The 22,155-nt window shown below is 50.4% G+C and overlaps 2 protein-coding genes across 3 annotated transcripts in view; one reads left to right on the forward strand and one right to left on the reverse strand.

The window, feature by feature from the left end:
- Window positions 1-22,155, reverse strand: part of TCTN1 (tectonic family member 1) — a 120,018-nt gene that overhangs the window by 69,730 nt on the left and 28,133 nt on the right. The gene's annotated exons all lie outside the window — the stretch shown is intronic.
- Window positions 323-1,972, forward strand: LOC138785177 (uncharacterized). Its single transcript, XM_069960803.1, has 5 exons — window positions 323-500; window positions 669-752; window positions 889-969; window positions 1,107-1,193; window positions 1,319-1,972. The coding sequence occupies exons 1-5, from the start codon at window positions 354-356 to the stop codon at window positions 1,955-1,957; spliced, it is 1,038 nt and encodes a 345-aa protein (XP_069816904.1). The 5' UTR covers window positions 323-353; the 3' UTR covers window positions 1,958-1,972.

Below are 22,155 nucleotides of genomic sequence, written 5' to 3' on the forward strand. Positions count from 1 at the left end.
AGTCACCCGGCCGTCTATTGGTGGGTCAGGAGTCTGATGGCTCCATCCATCACTGGAGGAATCTCACCGAATAACGGCCGGGGGACAAACCATTGTATTTACATATTGGGAACAACTGATATTGTTACCATAGCAACATAAACAATCCCTATATGGGTCACATGTCAATAACATGTGATACAGTATAGATGCTGCTTGTGGTGATGATGATGTCATAATGTCCTAGTGATGTCACATGGGCTTCGGAACGTTTCCATGTGACCACCGGCGGGTATATAAGGGGTCTCCGGCCACCTATAGCTTGTCTCTGCTTTGCCATTCCTGGTGATAGGAGACAACCCTCATTGGCAACAATGAGGTTCCTTTTGCTTCTAGTTTTTCTGGATCTGGTCCATAATACACAGTGCAGCTTAATGCTTTTTAAGGACTTCTCATCCTGGATCCTGTCCTATGAGAGTCCTAAGGAGAAACCACCACCACCACCTACTACTATGTATGAGGTAAGTGTCCAAGTACGATCCATGAAATACAGGATGATGGATATTACTGTTATTGCTGATGTTATTGTTATTCCTATTCTCTTCTATGATTTGGCCATAATTATTCCTTGTATTTATTATTAGTTTGTTGTATTTGATATCAGACTATTATTATTTCCTGTCTTTTAGGACGTCTCGTCATGGATAAATAACATCCTGTCCCATGGCCGTCCTGTAGAGGAACCACCACCACCACCTCCCACTATGGTTGAGGTAAGTCCTTGAAAAAACATCATCATCATCATCATCATCATCATCATCATCATCATCCACCATTAATGATAAAATGAAGCCATAACTATTCCCTGTATGTATCAGATGTTATTATATTATTATTTTTGTCTTTCAGGAATTCTTATACTGGATAAGTAACATCATGTACTATCCTAATCCACCTGCTCATAAACGGACCCGGGAGCGCTGTATTGGAGTAAGTGGAGCTCATACTGTATATACAATGTGTACATGTAATGTTAGATGCCTCTGGTTCCCTTTATAATACTTTCTATGTAATTTATTATATTATCTTTGGACCCTTGTACTAATTTTCATTTTTGCATCTTACAGAATAACCCATCAGAATCCACTGGCCCCCGAGAGAAGCCGTCTATTATGAAGATGATATATACATGGATAAAAACTAAAGTGTTTGGGGTAAGTGACGCCATCTTGTATTATAGGAAGCGATCTGCAGTCAGACATGACCCCCTCCTGTTCTGACAATGGAAGCTGGGACTGCTCTCATGGCTTCATACTGACTCTGTTCCTTTCTATTACAGGAGCCCCCACCACCCGCGGTCCCAATAGGCTGTATGGTGACCCTACGTGACCGGGTTATCAGCGGCGCTATATTTGGACTGCTAATAGCTCCAATCTGTACACTAGTGCTCCTGGCTGCATGGCTGGCCCATGAGGAAGAACTAACATCAGAACGTGCAAATTCCTCAGATGTGGATGACCTGCAACCTGACTTGGAAGCAGAGCAAGACCCTGTAAGAGCCGCCGATGTGCCTGAACCATCGCCGCTGCCTGAAACAGCCGAAGATGTGAATGTGCCTGAAGCAGCAACATCAGGAGAACCGGAACAATCACGGCCAAGGAAATCCACGCTCAAGGCACCATCTCTCAGGGGCACCACCACATCGCTGAAACACGCAAGCTTCAATAAGGAGGTGCATATCCGTTTTATACCTCCGAACCACCGAAACGAAAAGGCGCGAATCTCTACCAAACATCGAGAAAGAGAGTTCGTCTTAGACCCCCCATCTGTCCATGACCTTGAACTCCTGGAGGACTGTGTGACAGAATTACGTCAACAGAGACATCCAGCCAACCTGTCACCTGGCCGCCGCATCTCCAGACGCTTTGTGCAGTTTCTGCGCTTTTTCTGGTGCTGTGCAGAACAGGAGGAAAACTAATATGGCAGACAAGCGTCAACACATTTAAAATTTTAATAAAAAAAAAAAACCTTAAAAATCCTACGATGTTATTGCCCAGACTTTTGTACCCGTTTCAGACTCTCTATCATTTTGCCAAGGTCCTTTTTTAACTCCCTGAACTGTCTCTTTTCTCATTATGTCTGGATGCGTTCCCATCCACGAATAGCGAGGAGGACCCTGATTCCACCCAAGAACTATGGTGGCTTATCGCTTCCAGATCCTTTTTATGATCACCTTGCGTCAGTTTCCACCAGAATATTGGACTGGTCACATCATGTCGACTCAAAGTTATGGGTCAAATTAGAGTCTTCTAGAGTCTCGCTAATATCCCACTAGCGACTTCCTTTTAGATAGCACCCGCTCGGATGCTGCGCCATGACATTGCCATTTCGCCGCTTGTCTCGCAGGTCATATTTGCTATATGTTCCTCCAACTTACCAAGGCTTAAATTGCTTACAGGAGACGGTCCTCTAACACCTATACATGCCCATCCTGACTTTATTCCGGGACACTCTTCCACTGGTTTTTTACCTGGCATCCCACACAAACCCCTCAGATTCTACCATGTGGTGTCCTCTGCCACACTCCTTCCCCGTACAACATTAGCCCCTGACCAAGCACCCTCCTCATCCTCTAGGCCGCAATATCTGTAACTGAAACATTTCTAGGATTCTCTCAAGACGCAACGCAATCTCCATAGAGATCTAACAGACTTCGAACAACTGTGTGTCACAGCTGAGGCGCCCTGCCATGCGGTCTCACTTATTTACAATCTGCTCCTATCCATAAATAGGGAAGATAAGCTGAAGGTCCAAAAATCGTGGGAGCGGGACCTTGGTAGGGAACTTACTTCTGCTGATTGGGACAAATCCTTCTATTTCGGTCACAAGGCCTCTATTTCCTGCAAGTACAGGTGGAGCAGTACTTATGTTGGCACTTTGGCGCTGCGCTGGGATATTATGTGCACTACATGGCAGTATCAGGCGCTCCATAGTATTACCTGTTTGTTGGCAAGGCACAAGCATTAAAGCTAATTTACCACTAGTATATGTCTTTTTTTTTTTTTTTTTTTAACATGAATAGACCGGCGTGTGGATGCCGTTGCCGCAGTCGTCCTTTTTTGAACCGCACCTCGGTTCTCCTGTACGGCGCCAGTCTATTACTGAGTACCAGCCGGGCATGAAAGACTGGAGGCGGCTGGCCCTCAGTGTGGCGGTCTGCCCACCCCTTTGTGACCCAGTTCCATGGATTCTACTGTAGCCACCTCACAGAGGGGAGGGCGGATCATCACATTGGGGCTGGCCAGCCTCCAGTGCGTCACACCCGGACGTGGAGGGGAACCAAAAGGACGACCACAGCACCAGCATCCACGCGCCACCACCGGTCAATTCATGTTAAAAAGAAAAAAACAAAAAAGTGATGTTCTAGCGGTACATTCACTTTAACCCCTTAGTGACAATCCATATGCATTTGCATGGCGGTCACTAATGGGCTTTATTCTGATGCATACGCATTTTAATGGCGGCGTATTGAAATAAAGTTGCGGCGCAGCAGGGATTAACCCCTTCAAGACAGAGCCCTATGATGCACAAAAGTCCGGGTCAAATTAATGCAATGTTCCTTCCCGCCTTCTAAGAGCCATAGCGCTTCTATTTCTTTACCCACAGGGCTGGTTGAGGTGTCATTTTTTGCACCATGATTTCTAGTTTTTATTAATATCATATTGGTGTAACAGAAAAATTTTGATTGCTTTTTATTAATTTTTTTTGTGATATATAATTTAATAAAATCAGCAATCCTGGTGCGTTTTTTGTTTTTTTTTGTTGCCGCTTATGCTGTTTAACTGGCGGGGATAATAATGTTATATTTTAATAGATTGGACAATTCCACATGCTACGATATACAATATGTTTATTTATTTATATTTTTATAATGGGCAAGAGGGTATTTTAAACTTTTATTGTGGGGGGGGGGGTTATAAGGGGTATTTTAATACTTGTATAAAAAATTTTATTACACTTTTTTTTTTCCTTTACACTTTTATCACTGTAAAATATGCAATACTGATCTATGCTATGCCAGTGTTATCGGCGATCTATGTATACAGCCTGCCTGAGAGCAGACTCTACATATAGATCGCCAAACCGACAGGACGGAGAAAAGGAGCTTACCCCCACCTGTCGGCACATGCGATCGGGACGTGCTGCGGGGGTCCCGATCACTCAGTGACAGATGTACCTCTGTAGATCGCTGCGTTTAAGGGGTTAATGAGAGTCAGCTGGGGGATCACAGCTGACTCTCATTACCTGTGGCCCTGGACATTGACGTGAGCAGGATCGTTCTCACTGCAGCGCTCCCGCTCACATCATTAACCCAGTCAGTGCAGGAACATATATATACAGATTGCTGACGTGAAGAGTGTAAAATCCATTGGGGGCCACAGTGAGCTTTGACTGGCAATGCTATCGCCGTAATTCACAGAATAGTCCGTTGTCACTGTCTGATCGCCCGTCTGTCACCCCTGTCCTTTGTCACTGTCTGATCGCCCCTGTCTGTTACCCCTGTCTGTTGTCAATGTCTGATCCCCCAGTGTCCTTCAACCCTATCCGTTGTCACTTTCTGATCTCCCCTGTCCCTTGTCGCTGTCTAATTGCCCCTGTATGTTAACCCCCACTTCACATATATATTTATTTTGTACGTGTGTATTGCGCACATAACATTGTTATAAGTTGTGTTGCCGCATTTACACCTTTACACACCTGTCCGTGCTGGTAACAGTATTTTTACATACTTAAAATGTCCAGCAGATCTGTTAGTGCTGAGCAGGCGTCCGCCATGCTGCTCTAGCACTTCAGGGAGTAAGACTGACTGAATTTTTTCCAGACTCTGACGACAGTAGTTCAGGTAGTTCAGAGGAGTCCGTCATTGTTAGACCCCGTATGGCGGCCGCAGCCGCAGTGGAGGTGTCGCACCCTGGCCCCGGTGGTGTCCTTAGGCCAAGTGGAGTCCCTGTAAGCTTTTGGGATCCCGCCACTTCTTTCTCTCCCCAAATACCCCCATTCACTGCCACTCCAGGGATCTATAGGGATGTAACAAATTATAACCCTATTGATTTTTTTTATTTGTTTGTGGGTGATCAGGTGCTAGGATTGACTGTCGAGTAGACAAAGTTATATGCCTGGCAGTACATCACCCAGAAGCCCACACCCACCATACATCTTGGAGGCCCACAAGTGTCCCTGAAATTAAACATTTTCTAGGCTTGATGCTTCTGATGGGGGTAGTTGAAAAGCCATACGTTTGTACTGGAGGGCTGTCCGGGCTGTCCATAGTACTACTGTGTTTGCTGCAGTGATGTCACGCACCCAATATGAGACCATAATGCGTTTCATGCATTTTAATGACAATGCACAGTGCCTCCCAAGAAATCACCCCAATTATGACCGCCTCCATAAATTAAGACCCCTATTATCCCTACTAGATGAATTGTTCCTAAACGGGTACGCCCCAAGTGTACCCCTTTACAAAACGCTGCATGCTGCAAACACAGGGGCCTGTGGGACAGTCCGTAAAAGCAGGGTAGGACTCCCACCAGAATTGCTGTACAGGCGGGTAGAAAGGGGGGCGTCATTTGCACTGGCAAGTGATAACCTGCTGGCTGTTAAGTGGCAAGACCGGAAGAGGGGGTTCACCACTGACACTGAGAGAAGTAAACCGGCCTGTGTCTGCGATTAAAACCGTTCATAGGAGGTATAGACCTGTCAGACCAAGCGCTGCAACCATACCTGGTAAAACGTAAAACCAGGGCCTGGAATAAAAAGGTGGCAGTCTACCTTATACAGACTGCTACCTACATTACCTTTGTAATGACGCAGCACCTGTCAGGTTCCATTTAACAATAAAAAGGAGTATCTTCATCAATGGCCACATAAAAAATATAATCTCAATGACCTGACTGCCACCTTGTGGCTTTTAGAGGGTACTACAACTTCCCTAAAAGCTAAACTACAGCCTGCTATAAACTCCCTCCTAGTCAACTCACCTGCACCAGGTATTACAGTCTGAGATTTCCATAAAAATCTAATCGATTCATCTGGTCTTCTGCAAACCAGAGTAATACAGCAATGATCTGATCGATTATTGCTGTATTACGTATATTGCAGTGATCGCTATGAGAGATCACTGCAGTAATACTGAAAGTCCCCCAGGGACACTAAATGTTAAAGTATACAGTAAAAAAAAAAAAACACAAGTGTTTTTATTTAAAAAGAAAAAACCCTCCCCTAATAAAATACTGAATCACCCCCCTTTACCCATTTTATAAATAAAAATAAATATATTTGTTATTACCGCGTGCATAATCGCCCAAATTATGACATTCCTGATCTCGCACGGTTAACTGCATAAGTGCAAAAACTCACCAAAGAGCAACATTGCGCATTTTTTCTTCACATAAAATCCCAAAAAATTGTGATAAAAAAAAAAATTAAAAAGTGGCATATACGCAATAAAGGTGTCGATAGAAAGTACAGATCATGGCTCAAAAAATGACACCTCACCCAGCCCCATAGACCAAGGGCTAAAAGCGCAATAAGCCTAGGAATAGAGCAAATTTGAAAGAGACTCTGTACCCACAATCTGACCCCCCCCCCAAACCCCTTGTACCTTCGGATAGCTGCTTTTAATCCAAGATCTGTCCTGGGGTCCGTTCAAAAGGGGATGCAGTTATTGTCCTAAAAAACTACTTTTAATCCAGCAGCGCTGTGTCTAACGGCTGGGGCTTACATTTGTATATGCATTAGGCTGGCACACCCTCTCTGTCCTTCCTCCCCACCCTCCTCAGCATTAGGAATACTTCAGGCAGATTGCTTCCTATTCCACACCTGTGAGAGGATGGCACATGGGCTGGATCGTTAAGATACCTGTGCAAAGCTCAAACAGCAGTAAATGTTGAGGAGGGTGGGAAGGAAGGACAGAGAGGGTTTGCCAGCCTAATGCATATACAAATGTAAGCCCCGGCCTTTAGACACAGCGCTGCTGGATTAAAAGTTATTTTTATGACAATACCTGCATCCCCTGCTGAACAGAACTCAGGACAAATCTTGGATTAAAAGCAGCTATCCGAAGGTACAAGTGGTTGGGGGGGGGTGGCAGATTGTGGGTACAGAGTCGCTTTAAACACATTTTTTTTAAAAAGGTTTTAATTTTTTTTAAAACCTGTCAGATGGAAAAAAAAGTGATATAAATTACATATCGTTGTAATCGTACTGACTTGAGGAACATATATAACATGTCAGTTTTACTGCAGAATTAATGGCGTAAACACGAATCCACCAAAATAAAACAAATTCCTTTTTTTTTGCAATTTCACTGCACAAATAATTTTTTTCTGGTTTCACAGCACACTTTAAGGAAAAATTAAGTCTGCCATTGTATCGCTATGGCCTTTAAAACACGAGAAGGAAAAAAAACGCAAAAATGAAAAATTAGCCCCATGGCTATGGCTGTATCCCAGTTTTCCAGGCAGTCCTCTGGCAGTATCCACCCTCTCCACGGAGCTGGCAGACAGCGGCAGTCAGAAGCCGAGAGTTCAGGTTCATATGAACCCGAACCTCGGCAGGTTCGCTCATCTCTAGTTAAAGGTGTTGTCTCAAATATTATTTCTATAATGCTAATGCCCCCAACTAACATCTGATCATACAAGAAATGCCGCCAGTCACTGCTGTGTGGCTGAGCTGCCATTCCTAATGTGCTGAGGTAATAGGGGGAAGCAACATCAGAATGGCCCTGGCAGAGGATCAATCTAATATATATATAGTGGGATCAATCTTATATTTCAGGGGTGTAAAACACAACCAGTGGGCCAAAATTTATAAGTTGGACAAAGAATTGGGCCAATCTTGATATTTATTTAGGCATGTGTGCAGCGCTCCATGCACTGTCAGAGAAGTGTGCAGCGTCCCTTGCACTGTCAGAGGGGTGTGCAGCGTTCCTTGCACTGTCAGAGGAGTGTGCAGCGTTCCTTGCACTGTCAGAGGGGTGTGCAGCGTTCCTTGCACTGTCAGAGGGGTGTGCAGCGTTCCTTGCACTGTCAGAGGGGTGTGTAGCGTTCCTTGCACTGTCAGAGGGGTGTGCAGTGTTCCTTGCACTGTTAAAAGCAATGTGCGTTCCCCAAAGTGATAACATAAATTGCTATGACGTGACAAATATAGGACAAGAGAACAGGGCAGGGCGAAGGAAGTATTGGGGGGGGGGGGGCGGGAAACATCCACGTCACTGATGCACGTATCCCCACACACATACCGTTATCCTATGGGGATGACTTTTTGTCATGGATAAATAACATCCTGTCCCATGGCCGTCCGATAGAGAAACCACCGACACCACCTCCCACTATGGTTGAGGTAAGTCTCCAAGTACTATGCTTGAAAATCATCATCATCATCATCCACCATTAATGATAAAATGAAGCCATAACTATTACCTGTATGTATCAGATGTTATTATATTATTTTTTGTCTTTCAGGAATTCTTACACTGGATAGATAACGTCCTGTCCGATCCTGTCCCACCAGCTCATAGACGGACCCGGGAGCGCTGTATTGGAGTAAGTGGAGCTCATACTGTATATACAATGTGTACATGTTATGTTAGATGCCTCTGGTTCCCTTTATAATACTTTCTATGTAATTTATTATATTATCTTTGAACCCTTGTACTAATTTTCTTTTTTGCATCTTACAGAATAACCCATCAGAATCCACTGGCCCCCGAGAGAAGCCGATGATGATAAAGATGATATATACATGGATATCGGCTAAAGTGTTTGGGGTAAGTGACGCCATCTTGTATTATAGGAAGCGATCTGCAGTCAGACATGACCCCCTCCTGTTCTGACAATGGAAGCTGGGACTGCTCTCATGGCTTCATACTGACTCTGTTCCTTTCTATTACAGGAGCCCCCACCACCTGCGGTCCCACCAGGCTGTATGGTGACCCTACGTGACCGGGTTATCAGCGGCGCTATATTTGGATTACTGATATGTCCAATCTGTGCACTAGTGCTTCTGGCTGCATGGCTTGCACATGAGGAAGAACTAATATCAGAACGCGCTAATTCCTCTGATGTAAATAACCTGCAACCTGACTTGGAAACTGTGCAAGACCCAGTAAGAGCAGCCGATGTGCCAGAACCATCGCCGCTGCCTGAAACAGCCGGAGATGTAAATGTGCCAGAACCATTGCCACTGCCAGAAACAGCCAAAGATCGGCAAAATGCTGATTGTCCAAAAGTGACCGAAGCATCAACATCAAGAGAACCGGAACCATCACCATCACGGCCAAAGACGACCGCGCTAAAGGCACCAACTCGCAGGGGCGCCATCATATCATTCAAACACACAAGCGTCAAGGTGCAGATCCGTCTCAGACCTCCTAAGCACCGTGTGACAGAAAGACGTCAGACACATTGGGCCAACCTGTCACCCGCCCGACGCATCTCCAGGCGCTTGGGGCAATTTCTGCGCATTTTCTGGTGTGGTGCAGAACAGGAGGAAAACTAATATGACAAACAAGCTTCATCACATTTAACATTTTATAAAAAAAAAACTAAAAATCATACGATGTGTCAGTGTGTTATTTAAAGGGCTGTAAAGGGGAAACTAAGAAGCTATAGGATCTGTCTAGGACAAGGAGCGGGAAGCTGCAGCTCTCTAGCTGTTACACTACCATCCCCATCATACCTGGACGGGCAGACTACAGGTGGAGCAGTACTTATGTCTGCACTTTGGCACTGCTCTGGGATATTATGTGCACTACATGGCAGTATCAGGCGCTGCATAGTATGTGTTTGTTGGTGAGGCACAAGCATTAAAGCTAATGTACCACTAGTATATCGCTTTTTTTTTTTTTTTTTTAACACCAATAGACTGGCGTGTGGATGCCGTTGCCGCAGTCGTCCTTTTTTTTTTGAACCGCAGCTCGATTCCCCTGCACTGCGCCGGTCTATTACTGAGCACCAGCCGGGCATGAAACACTGGAGGCGGGCTGGCGCCCGGTGTGGCGATCTGTCCTCCCCTCTGTGACCCAGCTCCATTGATTCTACTGTAGCCGTGTCACAGAGGGGAGGACAGATCATCACAATGTTAAAAGAAAAAAAAGGAATGTTCTAGCAGTACATTCACTTAAACTCCTTAGTAACCATCCATAAGCACTTTCACGGCAGACACTAATGGGCTTTATTCTGATGTATACGCATTTTAACAGTGGCGCATTGGAATAGAGTTGGGGCGCTGCTTTCCCCGCCAATGTGATCGCCGTTACTCACAGAATAGTCCGTTATCACTGTCTGATCGCCCCCGTCGGTCACCCCTGTTCGTTATCACTGTCTGATCCCTCCCTGTATGTGAACCCCCACTTCACATATATATATTTTTTCCAAGTATTTTTTATTTTTTTTTGTACATGTGTATTGCGCACATAACATTGTTATAAGTTGTGTTGCAGCATTTACACCTTTACACACCTGTCCGTGCTGGTAACAGTATTTTTACATACTTAAAATGTCCAGCAGATCTGTTAGTGCTGAGCAGGCGTCCGCCATGCTGCTTTAGCACTTCAGGGAGTGAGACTGACACGGTGTCAGATCCTTATTTTTTTCCGGACTCTGACGACAGTAATTCAGAGAAGTGTTGTTGGTAGACCCCGTGTGGCGGCCACAGTCGCAGTGGAGGTGTCGGACCCTGGCCCCCGTGGTGTCCCTAGGCCAAGTCTTCCTATACTTATTAGCTCCTGTATGTCCTGCAGGAAATGTTGTTTTATTTTCATTGTGACAGGGTGCTCTCTGCTGACATCTCTGGCCGAGACAGGAACTCCTGTCTCGGTTTTCTATGACGCCCCATAGAAAGCCTCTCCAGCTCTGGACAGTTCCTGTCTCGGCCAGAGATGTCAGTAGAGAGCACCATGTCACACTGAAAATAAAACATTTCCTGCAGGACATACAGGAGCTAACAAGTATGGGAAGACTGGAGATTTTTTAATAGAAGTAAATCTTGGTATCGTGGTATCTTGTCCCGGCTCGCATTGCCAAAATGGTTCCTAAGGCTAGGTTCACGCTGCGTTTTTGCAATCTGTTTTTGCGAAAAACGGATTAAAAAAATGGATGCATTTGTGTGCATCCACTTTGATCCGTTTTTTCCATTGACTTCCATTGTAAAAAAAAAAAAAAAAAAAAAAGATCAAAACAGACCTGTGTTTTAACGTACACAAAAGTAGTGTCAGCTACGTTTTTGTGTCCGTTAAAAAAAAACTGATCCGTTCTGATCAGTTTTTTTTTTTTACAATGGAAGTCAATGGAAAAACTGATCAAAACGAATGTGCACACAAATGCATCCGTAAGGAGAGGGTGGCAGATAAAAAAACTGATTGCAAAAACGCTCCGGTCCCCGCTGCCCAGGCGCTTCCTGGTCTCTGACGCGGGCTCGAGACGTGACGTTTCAAGTCCGCTCAGCCAGTCAGTGATGGAGGCAGGATCCCGCCTCTGTCACTGACTAGCTGAGTGGACTTGAAACAGCCACCTCCTCTCCGGACAGATTTCCCTTTTCTCGGGCGTCTTATTGGGGGACACAGACACCATGGGTATAGGCTGCTGTCACTAGGAGGCTGACACTAAGAAAAAATAAAACAAGTCGGCCCCTCCCAGCAGGCTATACCCGCCCACTGGCACTGAGCTAATCCAGTTTAGCTTAGTGTCAGTAGGAGGCAGATGCAGGTCTGGTTGCTCCAGATCATCTCTGCTACTTTCTATTACTAACAACCCCTTTTTCCTTACAGGTTGGGCACGGTGAGTAATCTAGACTCACCCTGATCCCACTCCCCAAGTGACCAGGGAACAGACCCTAAATATAGAGGGACTGTCTACCCTAGGTCACCTACGGCCGGACTCAGCGCCCAGGACACAGACCTGCTCAGCTGTCTGTCTCCTCATTGCGGACCTCACTCCGCCAGCCCCTGCACCCTCAGCCTCCCAGAGTTGAGCGTTCAGCGTGGCACAGTGCCGGCAGAAGACCAGAAGACATCGGAACGGTGAGTTTCTGGTCTCGGCGGGCCTTCGCTGTGTGCGCTCGTGCTTGCCGCTACCCCGACCCCGGCGCGCGCCCGACTCTCCCGCCGGCTGTAGCGCGCAGGTCCTGCCCCTCCTCGGCCACCCCTCCACCTGGGCCTGGTACCGGAGGATACTGGGTCCCTCTGGTCCCGAGCGGCAGCTTGCTGGTTTTCTCCGGCGGCGTACGCCGCACTCCAGTCCCGGCGCCATTCCGGTTCAGGCGCCTGTTTGAATTTCCCGCGCGCGCGCGCGGTCCGGCGCGGTGACGTCACTGCGCTGAGGACGCCGCGCCAGTACTTGCGCGCGGGCAGGCGCGGTGACGTCACTGCGCTGAGGACGCCGCGCTTCCACATTCCCGCGCGTCGGCTCCAGGATACAGGCTTCCGGTCCACTCGCCGTCACTGTACCCTGCTCTGCAGCCGTTTCTGCCGGTCTTTACGCCGCTGCTCCTGCTTCATCTTCAGGACGCTTGAATCTCCCGGGTAAGCCCTCTGGGTTTCTTTACTTTATGTTACTGTCTGTTTGCTGCCGGCTCACTGGATTTCTATTCTCCCCCTGCAGCCTGTCACCAGTCTCCGGGTACTCTGCTGGAATCCTTCCACACGACACCTTTTTTTCTTAAGCTGTCTGCCTAGGAGATTGCACTTGTGTTTTTTTCTCTTTATATGCATTATGTCTGAGTCAAGGTCTGACTCCTCTCGCCGTCAGCAACCTCCCCCTTCTTCTGTTACTTATTATTTCTGTTCATCCTGTAACACTAAATCTTCTTCTGGCCATTCTCAGCCACTCTGCACTGCTTGCTCCATGCAGTCCTGCTCTTCTCAGTCCCTTGCACAGGATCCCCCTCCTTCCCAGGAGTCGGATGAGCCAGCTCCAGCTTGGGCGCGTTCCCTCTGTCATTCTGTCTCTCAGATGGCTGAGCTTTCCCAGTCGGTCGCGGCCGCCCTCGACCGTCTATCCGCTTCCGCGGCAGCTCAGGCTCGCCCTCTCCCTTCCACCAGTCGCTCCGGTCGGAGTCATTCCCGTAAACGCCTTCGGGCGGCCTCTTCCCGGTCGTCTTCAGGCTCCCCTAGGTCGAGTCTGGCTCCTGCCCACATCTCCCCAGCTAGACGGTCTCATTCTCCTGGAGACCAGTCGGATTCTGAGGGGGCTTCCGCCTCTGACTCAGAGGATCCTCTCATGTCTGCCACGGTGGATAACCTCGTGGCCGCCATCCGTGATACCTTCCAGTTGAAGGATTCAGCGGATCCTCCTCCATCCGGGGAGGTCTGTTTCAACAGGAGCGCCCTCCGTGTCCGTAGCTCTTTTCCAAGCCACAAGGAATTTGACGCTTTACTCACCAAGAACTGGAAGTCCCCGGATAAAAAGTTTGCCAAGCCCAAACGCTTGGACACCTTGTATCCGTTTTCGCAGGACCTTGTGTCTCTCTGGTCCTCCCCCCCTTCTGTGGATCCTCCAGTTTCCCGTTTGACTAAGGCCACTACGCTTCCCCTTGACAATGTGGCTTCCTTCAAGGATTCCACCGATAGACGGGTGGAAGCCTTGGCTAGGTCGGCTTTCGAGGCCTCCGGATCCTCCCTTTTGCCCACCTTTGCCTCCACGTGGGTTTCCAAGGCGATATCGGTGTGGGCTAAACAACTGAGGGACGGTCTTCTTTCTGGGGCGCCCCCTGATGACCTGGCTGACCTTACTCAGCAGATACAGGATGCGGCTCAGTATATCTGTCTAGCTTCCTTAGACTCCGCAGCCAGCTCAGCCTTCGCTTCAGCTAATATTGTGGCCATACGTCGTTCCCTATGGCTCCGTGAGTGGCGGGCTGACCCGGCCTCTAAGAGGTCTCTTACCAGTCTTCCTTTTGCAGGTTCCCGTCTTTTTGGGAAACGCTTGGACGAAATAATTTCTGACGCTACCGGAGGTAAGAGTACCAGTCTTCCCCAGCAGCGCCCGAAGCGTCAGGATACCCGACGCAAGCCGGGTTCCTTTCGCTCCTTTCGGTCGCTCCCGCCTGCTCCCTCCACTAAAAACGCGGGCTCTCAAAACAAGAGGACTGGTTTCCCCAGGAACCGTCCTTCCTGGCAAACCAGGTCGAACTCCTCCCGGCCCCCCTTCAAGTCAGGCGCTCCCAAGACCGCCTCCTCCTGAAGGTTTCCCCCCGTGCGACTCCCCGCTGGTGGGCGGCCGTCTCCTGCATTTCCAGGAGGCATGGCTCTCCCATGTCGAGGACGCCTGGGTGCGGGACGTGGTTTCTCGGGGCTACAAGATAGAGTTTTCCTCCATTCCTCGCGACCGTTTCTTCCCTTCTCGCCTGCCTCGGTCTCCCTCTCTGGCGGCCGGGTTCTCTCAGGCCCTCCAGTCTCTCCTCAACAAGAGAGTTGTCGTCCCCGTTCCTTCCTCCCAACGGTTCCGCGGTTTCTATTCAAACCTTTTTTGTAGTTCCGAAGAAGGACGGCTCGGTGCGTCCAATCTTGGACCTCAAGCGACTGAACCGCCACGTCCGGCTATCTCATTTTCGGATGGAGTCTCTGCGTTCTGTCATCGCGTCCCTGGAGCCGGGAGAGTTCCTCTCCTCGGTGGACATCCAGGACGCGTATCTCCATATTCCGATTTTTCCCTCCCACCAGCGTTTTCTTCGCTTCGCCATCGGATCGGACCACTTTCAGTTCGTGGCCCTACCTTTCGGCCTGGCCACGGCCCCTCGTGTCTTTACAAAGACCATGGCGGCTGTCATGGCTCTTTTACGGTCCCGGGGGATTTCAGTAACACCCTACTTGGACGACATTCTGGTCAAAGCCCCGTCCCGGGACCAGAATTTGGAAAGCCTCCGGATAACGTTGGACACTCTCTCTCGTTTCGGGTGGCTCCTCAACCGACCCCAAGTCTTCCTTGACCCCCTCCCAGTCCATTGTGTTTCTGGGGATGAGGTTGGACTCGCTTCAGGCTCGGGTTTTTCTCCCGGAGGACAAGCTGGCGTCCCTTCGCTCCGGGGTTCGAGCCCTTTGCAGTCATCGCCCGGTGTCCATTCGATTCTGCATGAGGGTGCTGGGGAGGATGGTGGCCGCAATAGAGGCAGTGCCTTTTGCGCAGTTCCACTCTCGTCCCCTTCAGCTATTCCTTCTGGCGCAGTGGGACAGGTCTCTTCCTTCCCTGGATCGCCGGGTCAGTCCCCCTGCTCGTCTTCGGAGGGATCTCCAATGGTGGCTCCAGTCTCAGAGCCTCTCCATCGGTCGCTCATTCCTGCCCATCCACTGGCAGATAGTGACCACCGACGCCAGCCTGCAGGGCTGGGGAGGAGTGTGGCACACTCTCACCGCGCAGGGGACTTGGTCGCCGCAGGAGTCTCGGCTTCCTATAAACATACTCGAACTACGGGCCATCAGGCTCTCTCTCCTGCACTGGCAGGCGCAGCTCCGAGGTCTCCCCGTTCGTGTACAGACAGACAATGCCACCGCGGTGGCGTACGTGAATCATCAGGGCGGCACCCGCAGCAGGGCCGCCATGGCGGAAGTGGCGCTGATCCTCTCCTGGGCAGAGGTAAACGTGTTGGCCCTGTCGGCTGTCCACATTCCGGGGGTGGACAATTGGATGGCCGACTACCTAAGCCGCGCACGTGTGGACCCAGGGGAATGGACCCTGCACCCCGAGGTGTTCTCCCAGATCTGTCTCAGATGGGGAACGCCCGACGTGGATCTGATGGCATCCCGGATCAACCGACGTCTGCCGAAGTTTGTCTGTCGGACGCGGGACCCTCAGGCTCTGGCGTCAGACGCTCTGGTGATTCCTTGGCGGCAGTTCCGCATGCCTTACATTTTCCCTCCCCTCCCGCTCCTTCCACGGGTCCTGAGAAAAATCAAGGCGGAAGGGGTTCCAATCATCTTGGTGGCTCCGGACTGGCCTCGCCGCGCCTGGTACGCGGATCTAGTGAACCTCGCCGTCGACGCCCCCTGGCGTCTGCCCGACCGTCCGGATCTTCTAAGTCAAGGCCCGATCTGCCACCCGCATTTCGCGTCGCTTCGTTTGACGGCGTGGCTGTTGAAACCTGGGTCCTAAAATCCCGGGGTTTCTCGGACGCGGTCGTCAGGACGATGATCGGGGCGCGGAAGTCGTCTTCTGCCAGGATTTACTATCGCTGTTGGAAGGCCTACCTCCGTCATTGCGAGGCCTGCGCGGCGCACCCGCTTTCCTTTTCGGTGGCCCGGCTCCTCGCCTTCCTCCAGGCAGGACTGGAGTCAGGCTTATCCCTTAGTTCCCTTAAGGGTCAGGTTTCCGCGCTTTCTGTTTTTTTCCAGAGACCCTTGGCTTCGATCTCTCAGGTGAAGACCTTCCTTCAGGGGGTGGCACATCTTGCCCCCCCTTATCGTCGTCCAATTACCTCCTGGGACCTAAACCTGGTTTTGGATGCTTTGCAGTCTTCTCCATTTGAACCCCTCAGGGACGTGCCCCTGTCTATTCTCTCCTTCAAGGTGGTCTTCCTGGTGGCCATCACGTCGATTCGACGAGTATCGGAGTTGGCCGCTCTTTCTTGCTGCCCTCCCTTCCTGGTTTCTCATCAAGACAAGGTGGTGATGCGGCCTGTGGCCTCATTCCAGCCCAAGGTCGTGTCGCCTTTTCACCTCAATGAGGATATTATCCTCCCCTCCTTCTGTCCCGCCCCCTCTCATCCGAGGGAGCGGGCGCTCCACCACTTAGACGTGGTTCGCGCCTTGCGCGTCTACCTTGCGCGGACAAAATCGTTTCGCACTTCTGACTCCCTTTTCATCATCCCTGAGGGTCCTCGCAAGGGATCGGCGGCGTCCAAGGCGACCCTTGCCCGCTGGATTCGTTCTGCTATCTCTCGAGCTTACAGTGGTAAGGGGAAGGCTCCTCCTTTCGGAGTCTCGGCTCACTCCACTCGGTCGGTCGGGGCTTCCTGGGCTATCCGGCATGGGGCTTCGGCCCTTCAGGTGTGTAAGGCCGCCACCTGGAAGTCTCTGCATACCTTCTCGAAATTTTACCGGGTGGACACCTTTGCATCGGCTGATGCGAGCTTGGGCCGCTTGGTCTTGCAGGCAGCGGTGGCTTCTTCCCCTTAAGTTCTTCTCTGCTCTTTCCCTCCCAAGGGACTGCTTTGGGACGTCCCATGGTGTCTGTGTCCCCCAATAAGACGCCCGAGAAAGGAGGAGTTTTTACTCACCGTAAACTCTCTTTCTCGTAGTCTTCATTGGGGGACACAGCACCCACCCCTTGTTGTCTGTGTTGTTGTTGCCGTTTGGCCTGTGTTTTCAGACCTTGAGGTGGACTTTGGTTTTTTTCCTTTTTCCTTCGGCTCCTCCTACTGCTTTTCACTACTGGATTAGCTCAGTGCCAGTGGGCGGGTATAGCCTGCTGGGAGGGGCCGACTTGTTTTATTTTTTCTTAGTGTCAGCCTCCTAGTGACAGCAGCCTATACCCATGGTGTCTGTGTCCCCCAATGAAGACTACGAGAAAGAGAGTTTACGGTGAGTAAAAACTCCTCCTATTTTGGGGTATAGGCAGTACACCACTGCCACCTTGTGGACAGAGGTTCTAGTGCAGCTTATTGTGGCCAGCACTATGCCTGTATGTTTTTAAATGTTTTTATGTTTCTTTGTTTTGTGCTTCAATAAAATTATATCTTTGATATATCATTTAGGTGTGCTGGTTTAGTACTTTCCTTTTCTTTTTTGTTTATTATGATACTTGTAGGCTATCTTTATGAAAAAAAACTAAAGTGAAAAATAGCATTTTTCTAACTTTGACATTTTCTGCTTGCAAGGAAAATAGTTATGCCACATAAATTAGATATGAAATAGCATTAGCAACATGTCTACTTTATGTTGGCGGCATTTATTAAACTTGCCTTCAATTTTTTAAGACAATAGAAAGCTTCAAAGTTTAGCAGCATTTTTCCAAATTTTCACAAGATTTTCAAAATCAGATTTTGCAAGGTACCAGTTCAGATTTGAAGTGGATTTGAAGGGACTGTAGGTTATGAAGCCCCACAAAGCACCCCATTTCAGAAACTACACCCCCTAAACTGTTCAAAATCAATTCCAGAAAGTTTCAAAACCCTTTAGGGTTTCAATTTTCTTTGCAGAATTTATACTGTGGTCCAATATCTTTCATAATAGAAAACTTATTTCCAGAGAAATGCACCACAATTTTTATTGCCCTGTTTCTGCAGTTTATAGAAATATATGATATGTGGCCCTATTGCGCTATTTGACCACAAGCCTCACATACAAAGGAGCGTCTAGTGAATTTTGAAGCCTCCATTACAATTGGCCAATTTTCAAAGTACCACTTCTGGTTGACAGAGGCTCTGGGGTGCCAAAACCTAACAAACACCCCTAAAGGGACACCATTTAGGAAACTACACCCCTCGAGGAATGTAACAAAGGGTATAGTGAGCATATGGACCCCACTAGTAATAGACACAAATGTGGAACAATGTGCTATGAAAATAAAAAATTTTTACACTAAAACGTTGGTGTAACTTTGAATTTTTCATGTTCACAAGGGGTTAAAAGAAAATATTAACCACTAATCATGAAGAGCAATTCCCCCCGATTACAGGAGTACCCCACATGTGGACACAAAGTGCAAAGCGGGTGCACGGAAAGCCTCCAAAGGGAAGGAGCGCAATTTGGATTTTGGAAGCTGGATTTGTCCAGAATGGAGGCCCAAAGGTTCGCAGAGCCCCCGTGCTGCCAAAACATTGGAAACCCCCCACAAGTGACCCCAACAAACTCAGGAATCTGTGGCTCGTATGTGTCAGGGACTGGGGTCCATGTGGGGTCTCGAGGGGGCTTCCTGGGGCGGCGCCTTGGGGACTTATCACTAAATGACAATGACGATGAGGAAGAAGAAGACGGAACGAGGGATCTTCCTCTTCTCCCTCGCTGGTTGTCTCATTATCGGAGGCAATCCAGGCGTTTGCTGAGAACAACCTGTGGCCCATTTTTTTGTTTTTTTTCTTTAGGATGCCTTCACACACACCGGATCTGCAGCGGATTTCACACTGTGGATTTGCAGCGGCTGCAGATCCAGCGTCAGTGCATCCCTATGAGAATACATACTCTCAACAGGAATGACATCCCGCTGCGTTTATGTAAGTTAACCCCCCGCTGGCTGGAGCATGCATCACATCGTTCCTGCTCTGGCTTGCTTTGGGGCTCCCGGTGTCTGCTCTTCCTGCGCAGCCTATCAGTGTGCCGCCCTGCCACAGCCACTGATTGGTTGAGTGGAACATCCTGCCAAGAACCCCCAAAGCAAGGCAGAGCAGGGAGGAGGTGATGTATGCTCCAGCCAGCGGGGGGTTAACTTACATAACACAGCGGGATGTCAATCCCGCTGTGTGTATGTATTCTCATAGGGATGCACTGATACTGGATCCGCAGCGGATTTCACTGCAAATCTGCTGCGGATCCGGTGTGTGTGAAGGCACCCTTAGAGGGGCGTGTAAGTGTTAGTGACTGTGTATACTTTATGTACTATTTTTATGTACTTGGGGGGCACACGGGAAGGGGGGGGGGGGGAGAGGGTGGCAAGAGAGGGGAGAGGTTAAGAGGAGAGGGTGGCAACAGAGGGGAGAGGATAAGAGAAGAAAGGAGAGGGTGGCAGGACGAAGGATGGCAGGACAAAGGGAGGCAAGAGAGGGAAGCAGGAGAGAGGAGAGGAGGGCAAGAGAGAGAAGAGGGTGGCAGAACAGGGTAAGAGGAGTGAGTGGCAGTGGAGAGGGTGGCAGGAGAGGGAAGAGGAAGCGGAGAGGGTGGCAGGACGGAGGATGACAGGACAAAGGGAGGCAAGGGAGGGAAGCAGGAGAGGGTGGCAGGAGAGGGAAGCAGGAGAGAGGAGAGGGTAGCAAGAGAGAGTAGAGGTTGGCAGAAGAGGGGAGAGGGTGGTCGGAGAGGGTGGCAGGAGAAGGAAGCAGGAGAGAAGAGAGGGTGGCAAGAGAGAGTAGAGGGTGGCAGGAGAGGGGAGAGGATAAGAGAAGAGGGGAGAGGGTGGCAGGACAGAGGGTGGCAGGAGAGGGAAGCAGGAGAGGGGAGAGGGAAGCAGGAGAGAGGAGACAGTGGCAGGAGAGGGGAGAGGGTAAGAGAGGAGAGGGTGGAAGCGGAGAGGGTGGCAGGATGGAGGATGGCAGGACAAAAGGTGGCAAGGGAGGGAAGCAGGAGAGAGGAGAGGGTAGCTAAAGAGTAGAGGGTGGCAAGACTGAGGGTGGCAGGAGAGGGAAGCAGTAGAGAGGAGAGGGTGGCAGGACTGAGCGTGGTATTACGGAGGATTGCAGGACAAGGGTGGCAAGAGAGAGAAGCAGGAGAGGGGAGAGGGTGGCAGGAGAGGGGAGATGATAAGAGGAGAGGGTGGCAGCGGAGAGGTGAGTGTGGCAGGAGAGAGGGTGGAAGCATAGAGTGTGGCAGAGGGAGGGTGGCAGCAAGGAGAGGGTGGCAGCAAGGAGAGGGTGGCAGCAAGGAGAGGGTGGCAGAGGAAGGGGGCAATAAGGAGAGGGTGGCAAAGGAAGGGGGTAGCAAGGAGAGGGTGGCAGCAGAGAGGGTGGAAGCAAGGAGAGGGTGGCAGAGGAAGGGGGCAATAAGGAGAGGGTGGCAAAGGAAGGGGGTAGCAAGGAGAGGGTGGCAGCAGAGAGGGTGGAAGCAAGGAGAGGGTGGCAGCAAGGAGAGGGTGGCTGCAAGGAGAGGGTGGCTGCAAGGAGAGGGTGGTTGCAAGGAGAGGGTGGTTGCAAGGAGAGGGTGGCAGAGGAAGGGGGTAGTATGGAGAGGGTGGCAGAGGAAGGGGCAGTAAGGAGAGGGTGGCAGCAGAGAAAGGGTGGCAGGGTGGAGGGCAGAGGGAGGGTGGCAGTAAGGAGAGGGTGGCAGAGGAAGGGAGGAGAAAGGAGAGGGTGGCAGAGGAAGGGGGGCAGTAAGGAGAGGGTGGCAGAGGAAGGGGGGCAGTAAGGAGAGGGTGGCAGAGGAAGGGGGGCAGTAAGGAGAGGGTGGCAGAGGAAGGAGGGCAGTAAGGAGAGGGTGGCAGAGGAAGGGGGGCAGTAAGGAGAGGGTGGTAGAGGAAGGGGGGCAGTAAGGAGAGGGTGGGAGAGGAAGGACGCAGTAAGGAGAGGGTGGGAGAGTAAGGGGACATTAGGAAAGGGTGGCAGAGGAAGGGGAAAGTAAGGAGAGGGTGGCAGAGGAAGGGGACAGTAAGGAGAGGGTGGCAGAGGAAGGGGACAGTAAGGAGAGGGTGGCAGAGGAAGGGGACAGTAAGGAGAGGGTGGCAGAGGAAGGGGACAGTAAGGAGAGGGTGGCAGAGGAAGGGGGCAGTAAGGAGAGGGTGGCAGAGGAAGGGGGGCAGTAAGGAGATGGTGGCAGAGGAAGGGGGGCAGTAAGGAGAGGGTGGCAGAGGAAGAGGGTAGAGGAAGGGGGTAGTATGGAGAGGGTGGCAGAGGAAGGGGGGCAGTAAGGAGAGGGTGGCAGAGGAAGGGGGGCAGTAAGGAGAGGGTGGGAGAGGAAGGGGGGCAGTAAGGAGAGGGTGGCAGAGGAAGGGGGACAGTAAGGAGAGGGTGTTAGAGGAAAGGGGTAGTATGGAGAGAGTGGCAGAGGAAGGGGCAGTAAGGAGAGGGTGGTAGCAGAGGAAGGGTGGCAGGGTGGGGGGCAGAGGGAGGGTGGCAGTAAGGAGAGGGTGGCAGAGGAAGGGGGGCAGTAAGGAGAGGGTGGCAGAGGAAGGGGGCAGTAAGGAGAGGGTGGCAGAGGAAGGGGGGCAGTAAGGAGAGGGTGGCAGAGGAAGGGGGGCAGTAAGGAGAGGGTGGCAGAGGAAGGGGGGCAGTAAGGAGAGGGTGGCAGAGGAAGGGGGGCAGTAAGGAGAGGGTGGCAGAGGAAGGGGGGCAGTAAGGAGAGGGTGGGAGAGGAAGGGGGGGGCAGTAAGGAGAGGGTGGGAGAGGAAGGACGCAGTAAGGAGAGGGTGGGAGAGGAAGGGGACAGTAAGGAGAGGGTGGCAGAGGAAGGGGACAGTAAGGAGAGGGTGGCAGAGGAAGGGGACAGTAAGGAGAGGGTGGCAGAGGAAGGGGGGCAGTAAGGAGATGGTGGCAGAGGAA

This window comes from Dendropsophus ebraccatus, chromosome 3 (genome assembly GCF_027789765.1).
Source record: "Dendropsophus ebraccatus isolate aDenEbr1 chromosome 3, aDenEbr1.pat, whole genome shotgun sequence".
Lineage (NCBI taxonomy): Eukaryota > Metazoa > Chordata > Amphibia > Anura > Hylidae > Dendropsophus > Dendropsophus ebraccatus.